Source organism: Musca vetustissima, unplaced genomic scaffold (assembly GCF_032173495.1).
Source record: "Musca vetustissima isolate MV318-11 ecotype Yass unplaced genomic scaffold, APGP_CSIRO_Mvet_v1 utg14306, whole genome shotgun sequence".
Taxonomy (NCBI): domain Eukaryota; kingdom Metazoa; phylum Arthropoda; class Insecta; order Diptera; family Muscidae; genus Musca; species Musca vetustissima.
In genome coordinates, this window is record NW_026879768.1 from 40,104 (window position 1) to 60,955 (window position 20,852).

Sequence of the window (20,852 nt, forward strand, 5' to 3'; positions counted from 1 at the left end):
ACTTCAATCTGGACCTAAGTCAGTACCCTGTGCAAAATTTTGTCTCAATCGGACGAATATTGACAGTATGGTGCTCCATTTACATAAAATCGGACGAATTTATATATGGGAGTTATATATCTATCTGGACCTCATTTAGTACTCTGTGCAAAATTTTGTTTCAATCGGACCAATATTGGAAGTTTGGTGTACCATTTACATAAAATAAGACGAAACTGTATATGGGAGTTATATCTAAATCTAATCCGATTTTCTCCAATTTTCCAATAGGGTTCGTCCTTGAGCCAAATAAGTGACCTGTGCCAAATTTCATGAAAATCGGATCATAAATGCTAGCTGTACTTTGTCTCAGAAAGTGATTCTATGCACATTCTCAAAAGGTATCGATTCCTTTTGGCTGTTACAAACATATGCACAAAAACATAACACCCAGCACCACAGTATGGTGAAAATAAATACTATAAAACGCATATACATTAGAACTTTTTACCGGGTTAACCTACTTTATGAGGATTTATTTGACATATATGCAAAGGAATTGACAATTGAAACCAACTGGGTTAACGAAATCTGGTTAAATGTAAACGTTCTATAACCTCTAAAACAGTTAAATCCAAAACTGTATTAGAATGTATAAAAACCATAAATAATTTCCCGTTGCATGGTCTCCTACGAATTATATGGGTACCGAGTCACATATCGAGTCCTTTTGGCTGTTACAAACATATGCACAAAAACATAACACCCTGTACCACAGTATGGTGAAGGGTATAAATACTATAAAACGGCATATACATTAGAACTGTTTACCGGGTTAACCTACTTTATGAGGATTTATTTGACATATATGCAAAGGAATTGACAATTGAAACCCACTGGGTTATGGGCAATGTAAACCCACAAAATTCTTTGGAATAGCGAGGGGCTGGGATGAAGACAAACATTTTATGGGTAGACCCAAACAAAGACAAAGGAAACAAAGCAAATCTTAACACTAAACAAAAGGGAAATCTGCAGACTGACCGGTATTCTCACAGGAGATAACAGCGGTCCACTTTCAAAAGATTGGATGCAAGGGAAAAACCGGTGTAGAGTATGTAAATAGGGCAGCGAATTTTTCTGCGTCACTGCCCAGCTTTCTCAAGCTTCCTAACCCAATTCTTAGGAAAAAATACCATTCGTGAAATAACCGGCTTAAAAAAAACTGAAGATCTTCACTAACAAAACAGATGTTTACAACAATCATTTTAGACACCTGGTTTACAACATTCACTTTCCTTTAGAAAAATCATGTGTATAGGTCTACTTTTTGGTATATCCCTTATTATTCATTACATTAGAAGTGGCGACAGTATAACATAGTCACTCGTGGGATGGGAAAATTTCAATAAATGTCAATACCCTATGAAATTTGTCATCAAGATGTCATTGGAAAATATTGATGGTATTGGTCCACTTTTTTTGTAATATATATAAATATAGCGCCCGTTTTTTGCTTATGTTCGTTTTATCCACACTTTACGATTATACTACTAAACACACTCGATTTCAATTTACTATCGTATACGTCACCTTAATTCTGTTGCCAAATCCAGTGAATTATAATTGACGTATACGCTATGGAATTGACATTTGAGATCAAGTGGGTTTCGTAAATCTAAACGTATGTCATGGACAGTCTGGATGTTGAGTGGGTAGGTCTTTTGTGTAATATTATTAAAATAACATAATAGTTCCGCCCAGAACCTAAAACAATCTATTTATTTTACAATTTTTGCAACTTTTTACTCGATAACCGTTCCCTAACCCACAAAACTGTAAAACATTGAACCAAATTTAAGAGAACACAAAACAAAATGGCGTTCTCTTTGTAAACATTTTACTCGAAAAAATTGTCGAGTAAAAAGGGCTGTTATGTTGATTTTGAAGTATTGCCACCTAATTTTGACATATTTACTAGAATTGCGTTCCAGAACTTTTCAAATGATTTTTTTACCCTCCACCATAGTATGGAGGGTATATTAGTTTTGTTTTTCCGTTTGTAACGCATCGAAATATTCATTTCCGACCCTATAAAGTGTATATATTCTTGATCAGCGTAAAATTCTATGACGATTTATGCATGTCCGTCTGTCCGTCTGTTGTAATCACTCTAGCGTCTAAACGAATTGAGATAGATCGCCGAAATTTTGCATAGAGTCGTCTTTTGTCTGCAGGCAGGTCAAGTTCGAAGATGGGATATATCGGTCCACGTTTAGGCATAGCTCCCATATAAGGGTACCCCCCAATTTTCGGTATTTTGAGGTTCTTGATCTCGTTTTACAACCGAATTCGCTGAAATTTGGTACTTTGAGTTCTTATTGGGTAGCAAATGTCCCCACCAAAAATTTTAAATATAGGTTAATTTTTTCGGATAGCCCCCATATAAGGGTACCCCCAATTTTCGGTATTTTGGGGATCTTTGGGGCATCTTTCAACCGAATTCGCTGAAATTTGGTAGATTTGGTTTTTATTTAGTACCAAATATCTACGCAAAAAATTATAAACATAGGTCCACTTTTTCTGGTAGCCCCCATATAAGGGTACCCCCAAATTTTCGGTATTTTGAAGTTCTTGAGTGCGTTTTTCCACCGAATTCTCTGAAATTTGTTACTTTGAGTTCTTAATGGGTAGCAAATGTTCCCACCAAAAATTATAAATATAGGTTCATTTTTCCGGATATCCCCCATATAAGGGTACCCCCAATTTTCGGTATTTTGGGGATCTTGAGCGCGTTTTTCATCCGAATTCGCTGAATTTTGGTACATTTGGTTCTTATTTAGTACCAAATATCTACACAAAAAATTATAAACATAGGTCCACTTTTTCTGATAGCCATATAAGGGTACACCCAATTTTCGGTATTTTGGGGATCTTGAGCGCGTTTTTCAACCGAATTCGCTGAAATTTGGTACATTGGGTTCTTATTTGGTGCCAAATATCTAAACTAAAAATTATAAACATCGGCCCACTTTTTCTGATAGCCCCCATATAAGGGTACCCCCAATTTTCGGTATTTTGGGGTTTTTGAGCACGGTTTTCAACCGAATTCGCTGTAATTTGGTATTTTGTAGTCGTATATGGTAAAAAATCTCCCTACCAAAAAATATTAATATTCACCCCCTTTCAAAGGTAGTCCCCATATAACCCCCTTTTTTATTTTAAAATAGTTAGCTTATTTATTCCGTGTATTGGGGTTATCCCATATAGCTGTATTCCACCATAGTAGGGGGGATATTCGGTAGACGAAATTTTCATTTCATACCCCTCATAGTATGGAATTCTAAAACAATTTAGTCGATATAGCCATATGTTGTAATAATTTTTCTCTCGGAGGATATCGACATAAAATCTAAAACGTGAGGTTTGAGAATGAACTGTATCGACCCGCATTTAGGACCAGGTCCTATATAAAACATCCTACCTATTTAATATTTAGCGTGAATGACGTTATTGGGATTCAAAACTAAAATATTAGCTTGGAACTTGAGCTACATCGGCCCTTAATTAGGTCTAACCCCTTATATAATGAAAACACCAAGTAGTTGCTAATTCCTACATAATGTTGTCAATATTGGTCTCGCTTTAGTATGCCTCATATATAATATTGCCCTCTAAATTGGAGTTTTTTCAGCATTTTATACACATGTTTCACCGTACCATGCGTTAATAATAGGTTCGTTCGTTTACTTTCCCAGTTATATTTACTCAGTAAGAATTTGCAGAGAGTAAATACGAATTTTTCCTTCTCAAGAGAGAAAACTGCAAAAAGTAAACGAACAACATCCAGTAAAAAGATTGTTTCGACACAGCTGATTAAAACAACAAACAAATTGTTTGGATTTGGAACCTAAAAAATCGTTCGCCAATTACTCTTGTATTACCTTATTTTTAAATACTTGCGTTTTCTTCATCCATTTTGATATTTAATGATACAAAATCAAAATAAAATTCACAAAACAATCAATTTTCTTGAGAACAATTTTTTGTTTGTTTACAAAACATAACAAAACAGCTGATTAAATATCAGCTGATGGTACTAGAAAATTCTTACTGAGTAAATTTTCCTTGTAAGAATTTGCAAATACTCAGTAACACAACTGTCAAATCTGCTCTCTCAATTCACTCTCTTTTACTGGACTTTTGGGTAAACGAACAACATTTTGTAATAATTTGTACAAATTCGTACAAATTATTGAGTAAACGAACGAACCTAATATATGTCAACATGTTAGGGTTTTAAGATTTTAGGAAAACCCCCATTGAAATTGCTGAATTTTCTATTTGGTTTACAACAATCGATTGGAAGAATTGTAGTTATATGTATTTTCCCTATGTTTTCATTTCAAAAATTTGTCAATATTTCTATGGTGGAGGGTATCCAAAGTTCGGCCCGGCCGAACTTAACGCTTTTTCACTTGTTTACTCTGAGAGCGATTTTGAAATGTTTCCCTTTTACTAGCTTTACTATTAAAAAAGTACTGGAACAGACCAAATGTTTTTTGAATTAATAAACAAAGATAGACTATTTTAAGACACAAAACAAATAACTCATTTTTAATGTTCTTTTGCACGGAGCTTCGACGGACTTGTACAGACTCGCTTCCAACATCAACCAAAGAAAAAAGGGTAAGGAATCTAGAAATACCACGCCGTGTGTGACACGTATTTTTATTCTCTGTAGTAGAGTTCCACGTGGTGTTGGAAGCTTTATTACATATATGCCTATGGTGGGGGGTATCGGAAGTTCAGCCCGACTTGTCGTACTTAAAGTGCCTTTAGAAGATACTTACGATGTAAAATACACTTTTATTAAAATATGTTTAATGTGAACACAGTCATTATATCAATTACCAAACATGTTTAATCTAAAAGTTTTGAGATATGTGATTTTTGTGAAATATTAACTAGATTTCTTTTGAAAATGTATATAACCATTAACATAAAAATTCATTCTTAGAAGAATAAAAACTAAGTGATTTTTAAATAGAAATATTTATGAGGTGGTTTCTTGCTTTAACAAAAATCCCCCAAATGTAACCAATTCCCATAAAGAGTGCAACAATGAAACGTGCATTTCATTTCACAATTTTAAGTTTGTTAAATCTTTACTGTTGTTGGGGAGTTTTTACAAGCCATAAACGATTTACTTACTTGCAAAAAATAAAAAATGCAAATGTTCCATGACACCAGAAATTTCAAAGTTCCATACAATAACAAAAAAATGATTTCATTCTTTCGAAAGCATTTCATATCATCTGATGTTAACCGTCTTTCTTCACTTTGTCGCAGAAAGAGGACGGAGGCGGCGTATAAACCCAGACCTAATGACTCGTTTAATGGTGTTTACATTTATTTTTGGACTCCAACCAATATAAAATGCAAAATCAATATTTACAAATGTATGCCGACCCAAAATGACTTATCATAAATGTCAATAATTAAAAAAAAGAACCAACAAAAACCAATAAAATTATTTTTACAAGTACTTGTGACATGCAAAAAGAACAAATTAATTATTCATTAAAAAATAATAATACAAAAATAATACTTTACACAAATAATACTTTCATACACACTTAATTATGTTAATATGTTTTACAGAATGTGACAGAATTTAATACAAGGTCACAAACTGGTTTGCAGAGCATTAAGAATGAGGCTAAAAAGCTAAATTCCCTGTGGCAATATGTAAGGAATATTGAAAGAGAGTATAACACACAGCCATTATTACTTATTGACTCTATAATATTTAGTCCTGATTTATATTAGGCAAGTTTACTTGCGGCAATTATTATCGTTCCCTTTTGAACTTGCTCCATGCGTCTATACAAGGCAATTCGGTTTCGAAAATATTTCTTTTTTCATTTGATGTCAATAGTTTTAATACAAGGTCACAAACTGGTTTGCAGAGCATTAAGAATGAGGCTAAAAAGCTAAATTCCCTGTGGCAATATGTAAGGAATATTGAAAGAGAGTATAACACACAGCCATTATTACTTATTGACTCTATAATATTTAGTCCTGATTTATATTAGGCAAGTTTACTTGCGGCAATTATTATCGTTCCCTTTTGAACTTGCTCCATGCGTCTATACAAGGCAATTCGGTTTCGAAAATATTTCTTTTTTCATTTGATGTCAATAGTTTTTTCACATTTAAATAAATATAAAATGTCAACAAATACGAAATACACAAAACGAATTGCCAGAAAATTGTCGATACAAGCAATTTTTTCCATTTCTATTCCCTTTGCCCCTCTCTCCTACAGACAAAGAGTTGCCGCAAGTAAACTCGCCTAATATAAATTGGGACTTAGCAATATACAGGGTGAGATGAAAAAACTGCAACCATCTTCAGATTGCTGTCATTTCTAAGACACTCGTCCGACAGCTGTTAAATTGTTCCATGTAGCATAGCATTTTGGTGAGAATTTTCCACAAAAAAGTTATTCGTGATGGAATTCAAGCGTGATAGTCTGATTTCTTTATATTTGGCTGGAAAACCACAAGTGGCTGTTGTTAGAGCAATCCAGGGGACTAACCCCCCCCCCCCCCCCATTCTCGGTGTCAAAAATGTAATTTAGCTTTTCAAAACTACACTAATTCAAGAATGTTCCTACAGAATTTCAAGTGAAAATCTCAAAAACTCTTGAAGGTATAGCCGATTTATTGTGTCAGCAAGAGTGATTCTCAAACTTTAAACGCATTTTTCTCGAAGCAGTGTTTTTACGAATGGCGGACACGATAACTCAAAAACTAATAATCCAATCGGTTCCAAATTTTTACACGTTTCTCTGGGAGTGTGTAGCTCTCGTATGAACAAGGTGAAGAACTTCCTTATTTTTTTAACTTAGTTTGTGGTCAAAAATAGGCGAATTTAAAAAAAAAATTTTTTCGAAGGTCCAAAATTTTTTTTAATTTTTGATCCAAGTCAATAATCCGGATTCCGATGTTCCAAAAAGGAGTTATCATGCCCGCCATCAAAAATAAGGACTTTTCTTTAGTCACTAAAAACAACAACATAACAGCAACAACCAAATTATATATGTGTAAAGTTACAAACCTTAACATGCATTGGTGTTCATTTACCAGCCCAATGAAAATCTTGAAAATTTAAAATCGAGAATGGGAGAGGTCCCCTTAAATGTGAATAAATCTTTTGTGTCTCGTACCATCCTTCATTACAGTGATACTGGCAGCGTAGCCCGACTTCAAGAAAGTGAAAGAAAACAGCAACATCAGCAGAAATGGTTCAAAAAGTAAAGAAGCGATTTGATCGAAACCCGCGTCGCAGTGGCTGGAACATGATCGTGTTTACTTGCCAAAGAGGTTAGCTGAAAATGTGAACCTTCGGTTGGCCACCAGAATTCAAGCGCCGGCCATGGTGATGGCGGGGACCGCCATAACAGCCGATGGTCGCTCTCCACTCATATTAATTAACCGTGGCATCACCCTGTTTTCCATTTTTACTAGAGAATTGTTTCCTTACGCCGAAAATCAGCAAACATTTCAGAACAATTTTAGAGAGTCAAAACAAACACTTTCTTCAGGGCATTAACTATGCACCGAAGCTGTTAAAACATGGGTGTCCATTGAAAAATTTCTGAAAATATAATTTTTCACCTTCCGGACTAAAAGCTTCAAAATACAAAAAATAGGACGGAACCGTTTTGTGTGTATGTTATTCAATCAGTCAAGACCTTGACAATACTGTCTCTTTCAGTGATGCTTATTCCTTTTCCATTGGTGCACCACAGAACGTTGATGCCGCACGCGAGCACATCCAATTTGAAAGACCATTTTCCGCTATGTTGTCCTCTACTTGATCCTTCCATTGGATTCGTGGCCTTCCCCTTCTGCGTGAATCACCACTTGGCTCACTTTTATAAGCCTTTTGAGCTGGGGCATCTTCATCCATTCTCACAAGATGGCCTAGCCAACGTAGTCGCTGCAGGTCGAAATCGTTCACTACTTCGAAGCTGTAGTTTTCAAGTTTCACAGTTAGTCCGAGTCTACCGAGCGTTTTGCGCTTTGATACCATCAGTTTGGTCTTTTCTCCATATACTGCCAGTACCATTTTGGCAGACTCCTTTTAAATTCTTTCAATGGTGGCTGTTACCGCACGCAATGTTCGATCCAGTATGTTGATGTCGTCGGTGTGCTGTTTGGTGTACAGAGTGTCATTTCTGTTCACATTTGCATCTCGTATGACCTTCTCCAGCAGGATGTTGAACAGGTCACACGACAAAGTGTCACCTTGTTTGAGTCCTCGTTCGGTATTGAAGGGCTCCGAGAGGTCCATTCCTACTTTAACTGCTGACATTGCACCTGTTAAAGTTATCCTGCATAGCTGTATTAATTTTGCAGGAATGCCGAACGCAGACATGGCTTTAAACGCCTCTGAACGGATAGGGCTGTCGAATGCGGCTTTATAGTCAACGAATAGGTGGATTGTGTCGATGTGTTTTTCGTGCGTTTTTCCAGGATCTGGCGAAGAGTGAAAATCTGGTCAATGGTAGATTTGCCAAGCCTGAAGTCTGTAGTTGCGAATCAAATAAGAAGGAAGCGGCGTTTCTGCAGCGAGTTTCGGACAAAATGACTGTGTGCTTATGATTCTAAGATCATTGAGGCAACATTTTGGGCCGTTAATAACTACATTTCAGGACTCAGATCAGTTCCCATTTAAAGTGACCTGACACAAGTATCACCTCAATTTAATGGATAAAATTGGGGTTTTCGTCTTAGTCGAGGGAGTATCCCGAGAAGTAGAACGACGGTCTCCGAATAAGTGGGTGGAGATTTCCCATGACACAATAAATAGGTAGTCCATTTAGCGTAGCTGTCGATTCGATTAACTGTCAAAGTGTGTAGTTTCATGAATTAATATGAATTCGATGTACAATGTTGCCAACCACGTGAAATATTACTCGGAAAAAAATCGGTACCATGACAAAATAATAAGGTCGTCCGATAAGGCCAGATGATTTTATCCCAGCTGTAAATAGCTTTCAATTTTTACTTAAACGTGATTTTCTACCAAAATTGCCGATAATATTCGCTTCTTACATGTAGGTAGTCCATTTTGCGCAGCTGACGATTCGATTAACTGCCAAAGTGTGTAGTTTCTACTTAAATTCGAAATGCAGTGTTGCCAACCATGTGAAATATTACTAGAAAAAAATGTGACAGGTGGTCGGGACAAAAACAAAGGTTTTTGCTTTTATACATCACTTTATTATTGCATCATGATACCGGTCATGGCACAATAAATAGGTAGGTCATTTAACGCAGTTGATGTCTCGATTTACTGTCAAAGTGGGTAATTTCTTCTTGAATTCGATGAGTAGCGTTGCCAACCATGTGAAATATTATTAGAATAAAATTTGACAGATGACCGGGACCATGTCACAATAAATAGATAGTCCATTTAGCGCAGCTGATGACTCGATTAACTGTCAAAGTACCGGATTTTTTTTCAACCAGATATTGATATGCCCTTTTCTTTTCTAATAAAATTTACTACTTCCATATCCTTGCAGCTCTCAAACAACAACAATATTGACAGTAAAAATGGAAAGACTGAAAATACCGCCAGCGATGAAGATGAACGACCGAACTGGTCAAATGGTGTTGAATTTCTAATGTCCTGTATATCAATGTCTGTGGGTTTGGGTAATATTTGGCGTTTCCCATTTACAGCATATGAAAATGGAGGTGGAGCATTTTTAATTCCATATTTGGTGGTATTGTTTTTAATTGGTAAGAAGAATTGATTTTATGAAACAACTTAATTTGAAAATAATTGCGATTTTAACTTTCTTTTCCTCTATTTCAAAGGCAAACCGATGTACTATTTGGAAATGATTATGGGACAATTTACTAGTAAAGGTTCTGTGAAAATTTGGTCCATATGCCCATCATTTTTGGGTAAGAATACAAACACAGATAGAGAAATAAAAATTAAAAAATAATATGTATCTAAATATAAGAAGCAAAAACGTAGATTTTATCTATCATTACTATTTTTTATTCGTCGAAAGTTTGAAATAGAATTGGCGTAAATTGAATTGTTGTATGAAGAAAAAAGCAAAGCATACTTTAAGGCGTTAAACATTTAGCACATCTCCAGATAATTAAAATCACTTCCTCTTTTATTTACTTTGTAGGAGTTGGTTATGGTCAAGCTTTCGGAACAATATGTATCGTTACATATTATTCATCATTGATCGCATTGACTTTATACTATATGGTCGTATCGTGTCAAGCCGTTCTACCATGGACCTATTGCCGGGAAGGTTGGGAAAATTGTGTAGATTCTATGCCCAAAGAGGATAGCATAATACCAAACAACTCATCCTATAAATTGACCAGTAGTTCCGAGTTATATTTTACGTATGTTTTGAAAAGTTAAAACTTTGTCGATTTTTTCAATATTTATTTTTTTCTTTCCACAGTGAAATAGTAACCAAAGAAAAAAGTCAAATTGCCGATGGTATTGGTTGGCCAGATTTATATTTGACGGCGACACTATTTGTTTCCTGGATTGTTATATTCCTCGTTATACGCAAAGGTGTTAAAAGTTCCGGTAAGGCAGCATACTTTTTGGCGCTATTTCCATATGTCGTACTGGTGGCATTGCTAGCTCGTGCCGTTACATTGGAGGGTGCTGTCGATGGTATTCTGTTCTTTTTGGAACCGGATTGGGAGCAGCTGTTGAATTTAAAGGTAACGGAGATTGTAGGGTCAATGAATATATAAAAAAGTGAAAGTGGATATTTTTGAGAATTATCAGATGTATTCGCTTGGATTTTCTATTAAGACAAATTTTGAAAAGACTTTCGGAGATAAAAGTTTGGATTTTTAAAATAATGTTATCGGAAGGACTGACCGTGGAATATAATTGACTGTAAGAACCCTAGTGTGGATGTTTTAAATAATATATTTGAGACACCATCAGAACCCTAGACGTGGATTATTTAAAAAAATATTTGAAAGACTGTCAGAACAATAAGCGTGGATTATTTAAAAAAATATTTGAAAGACTGTCAGAATGCTAAGCGTGGATTTTTTAAAGAAAATATTTGAAAGACTGTCAGAACAATAAGCGTGGATTTTTTAAAGAAAGAATTTGAAAGGCTGTGTCCGTCTGTTGAAATCAGAGATCGCAGTATTTAAGATAGTGTTCTGAAAATTTGCAGAGACATTGCTGATACTCCTACGATGTTTGGTATTGCAAATGTCATATATCGGTCCACGTTTTGCTGTAACCCCCATATAACGGTACCTCCCAATATTTGATATTTTGGAGATTTTGATCACGTTTTTTCAACCGAACTGGCTGTTTTTCGGTATTTTGGGTTCTAATCGAGTAATACATATCCGTACCAAAATTTATTAATATTGACCCAAGTTTCAGAGTAGCCCATATAACGGTACCCCTTAATATCCGGTATTTTGGAGATTCCAGACACGTCTTTCAGCTGTTATTTGGTATTTGGGTTCTCATGGTATAGCACATCTCCGTAACAGAAATTATTAATATTGTCCTAAGTTTCAGGGTAGCCACCATATAACGGTACCCCCTAATATTAGGTATTTTGGGGATTTCGGACACGTTTTGCAACCGAATTGGCTGTAATTTGGTATTTTGGGTCCTCATTGGATAACACACATGACCCAAGAATCAGGGTAGCCACCATATCCACCATAAAATATAAATAATGATATCCTTTTTATTATAGCCCCATATATTATAGCCCCACCTTTACATATTTTGAGAATTTCAATCATATTTTTCGAACGTATTTTTTCGGGATGTGCAATGCCCTGTCATAAAATGAGTTTTCTACTAGGAGGCCTTCATTAATTTTAGATATTTTGATTGCCGTTCTCATGGTGGAGGATATAAAACATCGTTTGTATTTGTTTAAAAATGTTTTGAAAGACTATGTTTTTAAAGACTATCAAAAACAGACTATGTCAAATTTGGCGATTTATTTTTAATCATTTTCTGAAGCCCTTCAGAGCCATAATTGTGGTCTTAGGCGTTTATTTGATAAAAATATATTTTTCAGGGGCTATTGGAGTCGTTAATATTGGATTTTAAAGAATATCATTTCAAAGACTATCATCGACATAGTCGTGTATTTTTTGTATGATTATTAGGAAAACTGTCCAATGTATTAGCTTGGGATTAAAAATGTATTTTCGGAATGCCTTCGATATTCATAAACAATGATTTTTTTGGTTTTCTGGTGAAACCTAAGGTTTTTCGAGAAAGGTCTATCTTTTCTTCTTTGACATCCTAATAGAGAAAGTTTATTTTTCCAACATAAACATCCCTAGTTTTTTTTTATTTCAGGTTTGGAAGGAAGCTGTAGTCCAATGTTTCTTTTCCCTGGCAGTTGGTGTTGGACCGATTATAATGTTTTCATCCTATAATCGTTTCGATCACCCAATATATAGGTGAGTGTAAATTTGTTCTCTATAACTTCTGCCGATATTATAATTTATTTTGTTCCCATTTCAGAGATGCCATGATTGTAACCAGCTTGGATACAGTGACCAGCCTACTGGCTGGCATTACCATATTCGGCATCCTAGGCAATTTAGCACATAATCTAAATATTTCCGATATTAAAGAAGTTGTACAAAGTGGCACAGCTTTAGCGTTTATATCCTATCCAGATGCTATTGCTAAGTTTCAGGCGGTACCCCAGCTATTTGCTGTTCTATTCTTTTTTATGCTTTTCGTATTGGGCGTTGGGTCAATTGTGGCCCTACAGAGTACAATTGTGACCATAATATGCGATCAATTTAAATCATTTAAATATTGGGCTGTCGCCCTGATTACATCGATATGTGGATTTATATTGGGTTTGGTGTATGTGACACCGGTAAGTAGAGACAAATTTGTTGAGGAGTTTATAATTTATATTTGATGATTTTGAATAATCTATTTATTAGGGAGGCCAATGGATTTTGAATTTAGTTGATTTCTTTGGTGGAACTTATGTCATATTTGCCTTGGCAATTTTGGAAATTGTTGGTATTATTTGGATTTATGGTTAGTGTCAATTCTGTGGATTTTTTATAGTTTGTTTTAATATTCAGATGTTTAAATTCCTCACAGGCCTACAAAACTTCTGTGACGATGTCGAATTCATGACCCATCGAAAAGTTTCAATCTATTGGCGTTTATGTTGGTCTTTCCTGACACCGGTTATGATGTTGATCATATTTATCTATTCCATGGTAACCATTGAGCCGCTGACCTATAAGAAAATAGAATATCCCACGTCTGCCAATGGTAACTATCAATGACATGCATACATACATAAATACGACATAGTCAATAATAAAACATGTTCTTTGCAGCTGCTGGTTGGGCAATATTTGTAATTGGTGTCATACAATTCCCCCTTTGGGGATGGTGGTATATAAAGACCCATTACAAGGATGCATTTTGTAATGTAAGTAATGGAGAATTTCTTGCAAAATTTTCAAAATAATTAATTAATTTTTAATTATTGTTTTTTTTTAGACTTTCAAAACATCATTGAAATGTTCCGACGCATGGGGACCTAAAAATCCTGAAGTACGTGCCAAATGGTGGGCCTATAAGGAAGCACTTGCCGAAGAGCGACGAAAGAAACAGACGAGCAGTAAATTGGGTTTCTTTAAACAAAAAGTCTATAATCTAACAAGTTCGCCCAATTGAACATTTTGAATGAACATTTTTGAATTTGTTATATTGAGTATTATTAACTAAGTATTAGTGTGTGTATATATTTAACTAGAAATAAGTTAAAAATATTTTTGAATTTATATAAATAAAATGTTAATTATTTTATCTGAAAGATTCTCGGAATATTAGACGGCATTTAGATTAGAATTTTTTATCAGGTTAACCTACATCATGAGTATTTATTTGACATATATACAATGGAATTGACAATTTAAACCCTCTGTGTTAAAGAAATCCGGCACAATGTAAACGTACTATTATAAATACTAGTCCAATGTTTCTTTTCCCTGGCAGTTGGTGTAGGACCGATTATAATGTTTTCATCCTACAATCGTTTCGATCATCCAATATATAGGTGAGTGTAAATTTATTTTCTATAACCTCTGCCGATATTAAAATGTATTTTGTTTCCATTTCAGAGATGCCATGATAGTAACCAGCTTGGATACAGTGACCAGCCTACTGGCTGGTATTACCATATTCGGCATCCTAGGCAATTTAGCACATAATCTAAATATTTCCGATATTAAAGAAGTGGTACAAAGTGGCACAGCTTTAGCGTTTATATCCTATCCGGATGCTATTGCTAAATTTCAGGCGGTACCCCAGCTATTTGCTGTTCTATTCTTTTTCGTATTGGGCGTTGGGTCAATTGTGGCCCTACAGAGTACAATTGTGACCATAATATGCGATCAATTTAAATCATTTAAATATTGGGCTGTCGCCCTGATTACATCGATATGTGGATTTATATTGGGTTTGGTGTATGTGACACCGGTAAGCAGAGACAAATTTGTTGAGGAGTTTATAATTTATATTTGATGATTTTGAATAATCTATTTATTAGGGAGGCCAATGGATTTTGAATTTAGTTGATTTCTTTGGCGGAACTTATGTTATATTTGCCTTGGCAATTTTGGAAATTGTTGGTATTATTTGGATTTATGGTTAGTGTCAAATCTGTAGATTTTTTATAGTTTGTTTTAATATTTACATGTTTAAATTCCTCACAGGCCTACAAAACTTCTGTGACGATGTCGAATTCATGACCCATCGAAAAGTTTCAATCTATTGGCGTTTATGTTGGTCTTTCTTGACACCGGTTATGATGTTGATCATATTTATCTATTCCATGGTAACCATTGAGCCGCTGACCTATAAGAAAATAGAATATCCCACGTCTGCCAATGGTAACTATCAATGGCATACATACATACATAAATATGACATGGTCAATAATAAAACATGTTCTTTGCAGCTGCTGGTTGAGCAATATTTGTAATTGGTGTCATACAATTCCCCCTTTGGGGATGGTGGTATATCAAGACCCATTACAAGGATGCATTTTGTAATGTAAGTAATGGAGAATTTCTTGCAAAATTTTCAAAATAATTAATTAATTTTTAATTATTGTTTTTTTAGACTTTCAAAACATCATTGAAATGTTCCGACGCATGGGGACCCAAAAATCCTGAAGTACGTGCCAAATGGTGGGCCTATAAGGAAGCACTTGCCGAAGAGCGACGAAAGAAACAGACGAGCAGTAAATTGGGTTTCTTTAAACAAAAAGTCTATAATCTAACAAGTTCGCCCAATTGAACATTTTGAATGAACATTTTTGAATTTGTTATATTGAGTATTATTAACTAAGTATTAGTGTGTGTATATATTTAACTAGAAATAAGTTAAAAATATTTTTGAATTTATATAAATAAAATGTTAATTATTTTATCTGAAAGATTCTCGGAATATTAGACGGCATTTAGATTAGAATTTTTTATCAGGTTAACCTACATCATGAGTATTTATGGAATTTATGGAATTGACAATATAAACCCTCTGTGTTAACGAAATCCGGCACAATGTAAACGTACTATTATAAATACTATTTTTTAGAGCTATAGCATGATGCAATAATAAGGTGATGTATCAAAACAAAAACCTTTGTTTTTGTCTCGACCATCTGTCAATTTTTTTTTCCATACAATATTTCGCATGGTTGGCAACACTGCACATAGAATTCAAGTAGAAATTACCCACTTTGACAGTTAATCAAGATATCAGCTGCGCTAAATGGACTACCTATTCATTGTGCCATGAGCTATGGAGTGTATGTTGTTTAATGATCTCTTTCAAGGACAATCATATCAATAAACTTTTGAAGAATTTTTAATAATGTTTATATTTTGTAGGGGCTATCTTAAACGTCATGTACTTTCGAACTTATAACCGGGTTAACATTAGTCATATTTTGGCACATTAGTTATATTAGGATTTCAATAGACGCCATGAATTATGACATTCGGTCCTATGTTATGACCAGAGGGACTAGGGATAAGTAAATCGATTTTCTACTAATCGAATTTTTGTATTGAAAGGTCTTAAAGTCGAAATCGACTGTTGATCTTTGAGTAAATCGCAAAGTCGACTTTTCAAAATCAACTTTCGATTTTCTTCATAAATACTTGGTTTATTATCATGAAACCCAATTTGCTTTAAAATTACACATTTCAGACAACAATTCATATAAAAAATTAACTTTCTAGTTGATTTTTGATATTGTCGGAAAAGATGAAAATCGATTTTGAACAAATTTGACAAAATCGAAATATGGAAAAGTCGACTTTTAAGTCAAAGGCAAAATAGAAAAGTCTATAAAAGGACTATTTGGTCAGAGGCAAAAATCGAGTCTATAAGTCGAATTTTTCGCTGGACTACGCATCCCTAAGATGCTGGCCGAGCAACTATACAGCTCAACGTTTTGCATAGTGAAATAGGACATACCCAACTGGATAAGGGGAGCCGGACAGAGCTCACTGGACATTTCCATCGTGTCTCCAGGTCTGACGAACAACGTGGAATAGCAACCCGTCATTTCATTGTGGTCAGATCACCTCCATCATATCCATCAACATACCACCCGACTGCTAAACTGCCCAATCCTTCACATTCTCGGGTAGCAGAAAGCAATTTCCGGGTCGTACCCCCCAATTGAGACCTAACCCAGCAGTGGCAATGGAATTAGCAAATAAGCGTGATAAACTTCATCGTACTAAGCGTACTAACCCCAAAATCAGAGTACTGACCATGAAAGTGAACAGGTAAGTCGCACAAGCGGAAAAGTGATAAGAACGTCTTAAGTGTTGTAACATCAGTACCGGAGTGAGTAAATTGTGGGCAACGGTTAAGTCGCTCTCAAACCCAGGAAGGATGGATGAAATAAGATGAAGTGAAAGATCCGAAGTAGTGTGTGAGTTATTTTAACAGCCTTGAAAATTGGCAGATTGGCTCCGCTACTTAAGCCAGACAATGATGCCAGCAAATGTGAATCTAAAAGCCTGAACAACTATCTCGCGATTATATCAGATTTTTCCAGACTACGAATATGGAAATATTCGTCACTATATCAACGGCCACAATTCCCAAGGTTCTAAGTAGGGATACGTAGTCGAGCGCAAAAGTCGAATTTTAGACTTCTCGATTCGACGACTTTTGCGCTTTTCGATTCGACTCTGCGATTTTGTCAAACTTGTTCAAAATCGATTTTCGACTTTTACCAACTAAAGAAAATCGACTAAAAATTTAATTTTTTTTAAAAGAATTGTTGTGTAATTTTGGACAATTTCGGCTTTGTGATAATAAACCAAGAGAAGAAAATCGAAAGTCGATCTTGAAAAGTCGACTTTGCGGTTTTCTCAAAGGTCAAAAGTCAACTTCGACTTTTAGACTTTTCAATACAAAAAGTCGATTAATCGAAAGTCGACTTACTTATTCCTAGTTCTAAGGGTCATATTCGAATGCATTTGTAAGTCGTACTCGCATGCCACAGCTTTGCGATAAGATCATAAGCAAGAACAAGGTTCCCAAGTCACTAGAGTGCAGAACTGATTATGAAACCTTGTGGCAATAAACCGGTCACTGGTAGACTATGTGGATCCAGTATGGTCTTTCAAAGTTAGGGAAACGCAATGGAGAAACATTCAATCCTGCCGCTCTGAGGAGTGCAAAAGATTGTCAACACAACATCTGTTGGGGGGTTACAAAATCAGTCATCCATCTCATATGGATAGCCATTCACAACCACGATAAGACACGGTAATTACCTGTAGAGAGAGGCCCAGAGGTACAAAAGAGAGCATTTAGATAAACAGGTCTATCGTGCAGAATTTAATAATATTCACACTGATACATATTAGGAATATTAGGCACGAATTGATGGTACGGTTGACAATATTTGCTCGGCATTTGGTAATGATCCATATGACACGCTACAACTCAACAGTCCAGTGAAATCCACTATTTTAAATAAAAACCAGTAAGGAAAGTAGTATAGTCTGACGAGGTCGACTATATGATACCCTTCACCACTTTTGGTATATTTTACATAGTCTCCTAACACACGTCGCCTTTTCGAAAGAACGCTGAGATGAAATTGAAGGACATATATATATATATATATATATATATTTAATGTAAATGGTTCACCATTTACATTAAATCGGACGAACATATATATGAATCTAAACCGATTTTCACGAAACGTCATTATAAACTGAATTCAGTACGCTATGCTAAATTTCGTGCATATCGAAATATAATTGGGGACTTTGGCGCACCATATACCTTAAATCGGACGAAATTATATATGTGGAGCTATATCTAAATCTGAACCGATTTTCCCCAATCTCAATGGGGTTCGCCCCTGGGCCAAATAAATGAGCTTTGCCAAATTTCATCCAAATCGGATGATAAATGCGACCTGTACTTTGTTTACAATTTAACATCAACAGACGGACGCACATGCATAAATCGGCTCAGAAAGTGATTCTATGCATATTCTCAAAAGGAACCATGTGTCTATCTCGTTTCCTTTTGCCTGTTACAAACATATGCACAAAAACATAATACCCTGTATTTGTAAAACTGTTACGCAAAAAATTGGACATGAAAAAATTGAAAAAAACAACGACGCCTAAAATTCGTCTTAGAAATATTTGTAAAACTTCCCCGCATATCGAATATTAAAAAATATTTTTTGAAAAATCCATATCAAAAATTTACTTGAAAAACTTAATATAAATTCTCACCTAACGAAGTATTGAAAAAATATTTAAATAAAAAATCCGTGCCCACCAAGAACACGGAAATATAGTCACATTGATTGAAAAATTAATTTGGTGCCATTGATATACCTATTAGAGCTCCTGCACCTATATATACTCAAAGATAGGTAGATATTTAATTTTTTTGATACAGAGGTTCCTTTAAAAAATACCTTTATTTGTTACTTATAGGTGGTCTATCTATTAAAGAAACCCCTGAGTTGTACTGTTACCACCTGCTAGCGCCATAAATCATAAAGCACTGCGCACGCCATATTTTATAACCCTTAAGTGTACAAATATACAACCCGAACTTTATTCTATTGATCATACTTGATGGTGAGTGCGTTTAACATAAACGTGATCGCTTAATATAACTTTTTGATTATTATTAGCCATCTCCTTCAGTTTACTGCGCCCGCAAAAATAATTGTTATTTTTGTTTCAGCATTTTTCTTATCTGTCGACTCTGTCTGAACGGAGGTAATCGTCATAATCATAAATTAATTTTGTCCAAAATGTTTTTAAAACATTCCAAAAGAGAGATGTCTGCGATCGTTTAGCGGTAAATTGGCTAAGAAAGTGGGTAAATAATAAAAACAGTAAAGCAACGTTATGACGAAGGGTATTTAAATGAGTTTGAGTTTTTCATTGAGGGTATGGGTCCAAACTACCCATAATATCGAAATTTGGGAGGAACCTTTATGTGGGGACTACGTTGTAACTTGGGTCAATAATTATAATTTTTGGTACGGATATGTATTATTCAATGAGATCCCAGAATACCAAATAACAGCCAGTTGGGTTGGAAAATCTGTATAAAATCCACAAAATACCGATTATTGGGGGGTACCGTTATATGGTGGCTAAATTGAAAATTGGGTCAATATTAATAATACGGATATGTGTTTTTTAATTAGAAACCCGTAACCAAAGTTCCCAAATTTGGGGGTGCCGTAATATGGGAGCTACCCCGTACCAAAAATGATGATTTTTGGAAGAGAGATTTTTTACATAACGAGGACACAAAATATCAAATTACAGTCAATTCGGTTGAAAAATTCGCTCAATCTCCACAGATATCCAAAATTTCGGGGTACCGTTAAATAAGGGCTATCCCAAATCAAATCTTCCTACCAATTATCAACATTGAACTGATAATTGGTAGGAAGATTCTCAATCTAATGAGAACCAAAAATACAAAATATATGGCAATTGAAAAACGCGTCTAAAATACCGAATATTGAGATGTACCGTTTGTGGGGGCCCTATACAAAAACGTGGACCAATATATCCTATTTTCAATGCCAAACATCTTAGAAGTTGTAGCAATGTATGCGCAATCTCTATCTTAAATATTGCGAGCCTTATATTAAAAAGGGCATCGGTAGGTTCATAGCAACACCAGAAGAAAATTTTATTAAATCAAATTTTCCGGCATGTGGTACTTCTAAAAACTTCTAAAAATCCTTCCTTAACCCTCTAAGTACCCAAACATTATTATTTATACTTTAATTATTAAATACTAGCGAAGTGCCCGAATTTTCAACTGTAAACCTAATTCCAAATATCAGGATTCCAGCCCTATCTATTAAACGAAATCCAAATTGTATCAAATTTAGTGCAATTTAGTACTTTTCGTACTGATAAGTAAGAATTTCTAAAACTACATCAATCCTACAATCTAAAAGTAATCATAAGACCCCCAAAGTCCAAATTATACAAAATGTATTATTTTTCGTACTAATAAGTACGAATTTCCAAAACTACCCAATCCTGCTTTCCAATAATAATCGGAAGTCCAAATAGAAGAATTCCAGCTCTATCTGTTCAATTCAACATTCCGACAGAATATTACATGCAGCTTTTGGAATTCCCGTTCTACCGGTTCACCAAAGTCCAAAATGTACCAATTTTAGTATTTCTTGTATCTATAAGTACGAATTTCCAAAACTACCTCAG

General features: G+C 35.0%; 2 protein-coding genes and 1 long non-coding RNA gene across 3 annotated transcripts; all 3 read left to right on the top strand.

The window, feature by feature from the left end:
- The first annotated feature begins 6,353 nt into the window (after positions 1-6,353).
- LOC133324926 (uncharacterized) lies at positions 6,354-7,339 on the top strand. Its single transcript, XR_009754142.1, has 2 exons — positions 6,354-6,556; positions 7,174-7,339. It is a non-coding gene; the product is annotated as an uncharacterized LOC133324926 (long non-coding RNA).
- An 829-nt stretch (positions 7,340-8,168) lies between these two features.
- LOC133324898 (sodium-dependent nutrient amino acid transporter 1-like) lies at positions 8,169-13,761 on the top strand. The gene is made up of 11 exons (XM_061533722.1): positions 8,169-8,180; positions 9,581-9,800; positions 9,879-9,968; positions 10,208-10,433; positions 10,496-10,766; positions 12,403-12,506; positions 12,571-12,937; positions 13,008-13,107; positions 13,174-13,350; positions 13,419-13,513; positions 13,585-13,761. Exons 1-11 carry the CDS (start codon positions 8,169-8,171, stop codon positions 13,759-13,761), a joined length of 1,839 nt encoding a protein of 612 aa, XP_061389706.1.
- A 198-nt stretch (positions 13,762-13,959) lies between these two features.
- On the top strand, positions 13,960-15,057 carry LOC133324907 (sodium-dependent nutrient amino acid transporter 1-like). Its single transcript, XM_061533731.1, has 6 exons — positions 13,960-13,963; positions 14,059-14,143; positions 14,208-14,565; positions 14,636-14,735; positions 14,802-14,978; positions 15,047-15,057. The coding sequence occupies exons 1-6, from the start codon at positions 13,960-13,962 to the stop codon at positions 15,055-15,057; spliced, it is 735 nt and encodes a 244-aa protein (XP_061389715.1).
- The last annotated feature ends 5,795 nt before the right edge of the window (positions 15,058-20,852 follow it).

What these genes read in the sequence shown, in the direction of transcription:
- LOC133324907 (XM_061533731.1), top strand. An exon ending in TTCGATCATCCAATATATAG is followed by an intron (nt 14,144 to 14,207) that starts GTGAGTGTAAAT and finishes TTTCCATTTCAG; the next exon opens with AGATGCCATGATAGTAACCA. An exon ending in GTTTGGTGTATGTGACACCG is followed by an intron (nt 14,566 to 14,635) that starts GTAAGCAGAGAC and finishes TCTATTTATTAG; the next exon opens with GGAGGCCAATGGATTTTGAA.
- LOC133324898 (XM_061533722.1), top strand. An exon ending in AGCAGCTGTTGAATTTAAAG is followed by an intron (nt 10,767 to 12,402) that starts GTAACGGAGATT and finishes TTTTTATTTCAG; the next exon opens with GTTTGGAAGGAAGCTGTAGT. An exon ending in ACAAGGATGCATTTTGTAAT is followed by an intron (nt 13,514 to 13,584) that starts GTAAGTAATGGA and finishes GTTTTTTTTTAG; the next exon opens with ACTTTCAAAACATCATTGAA.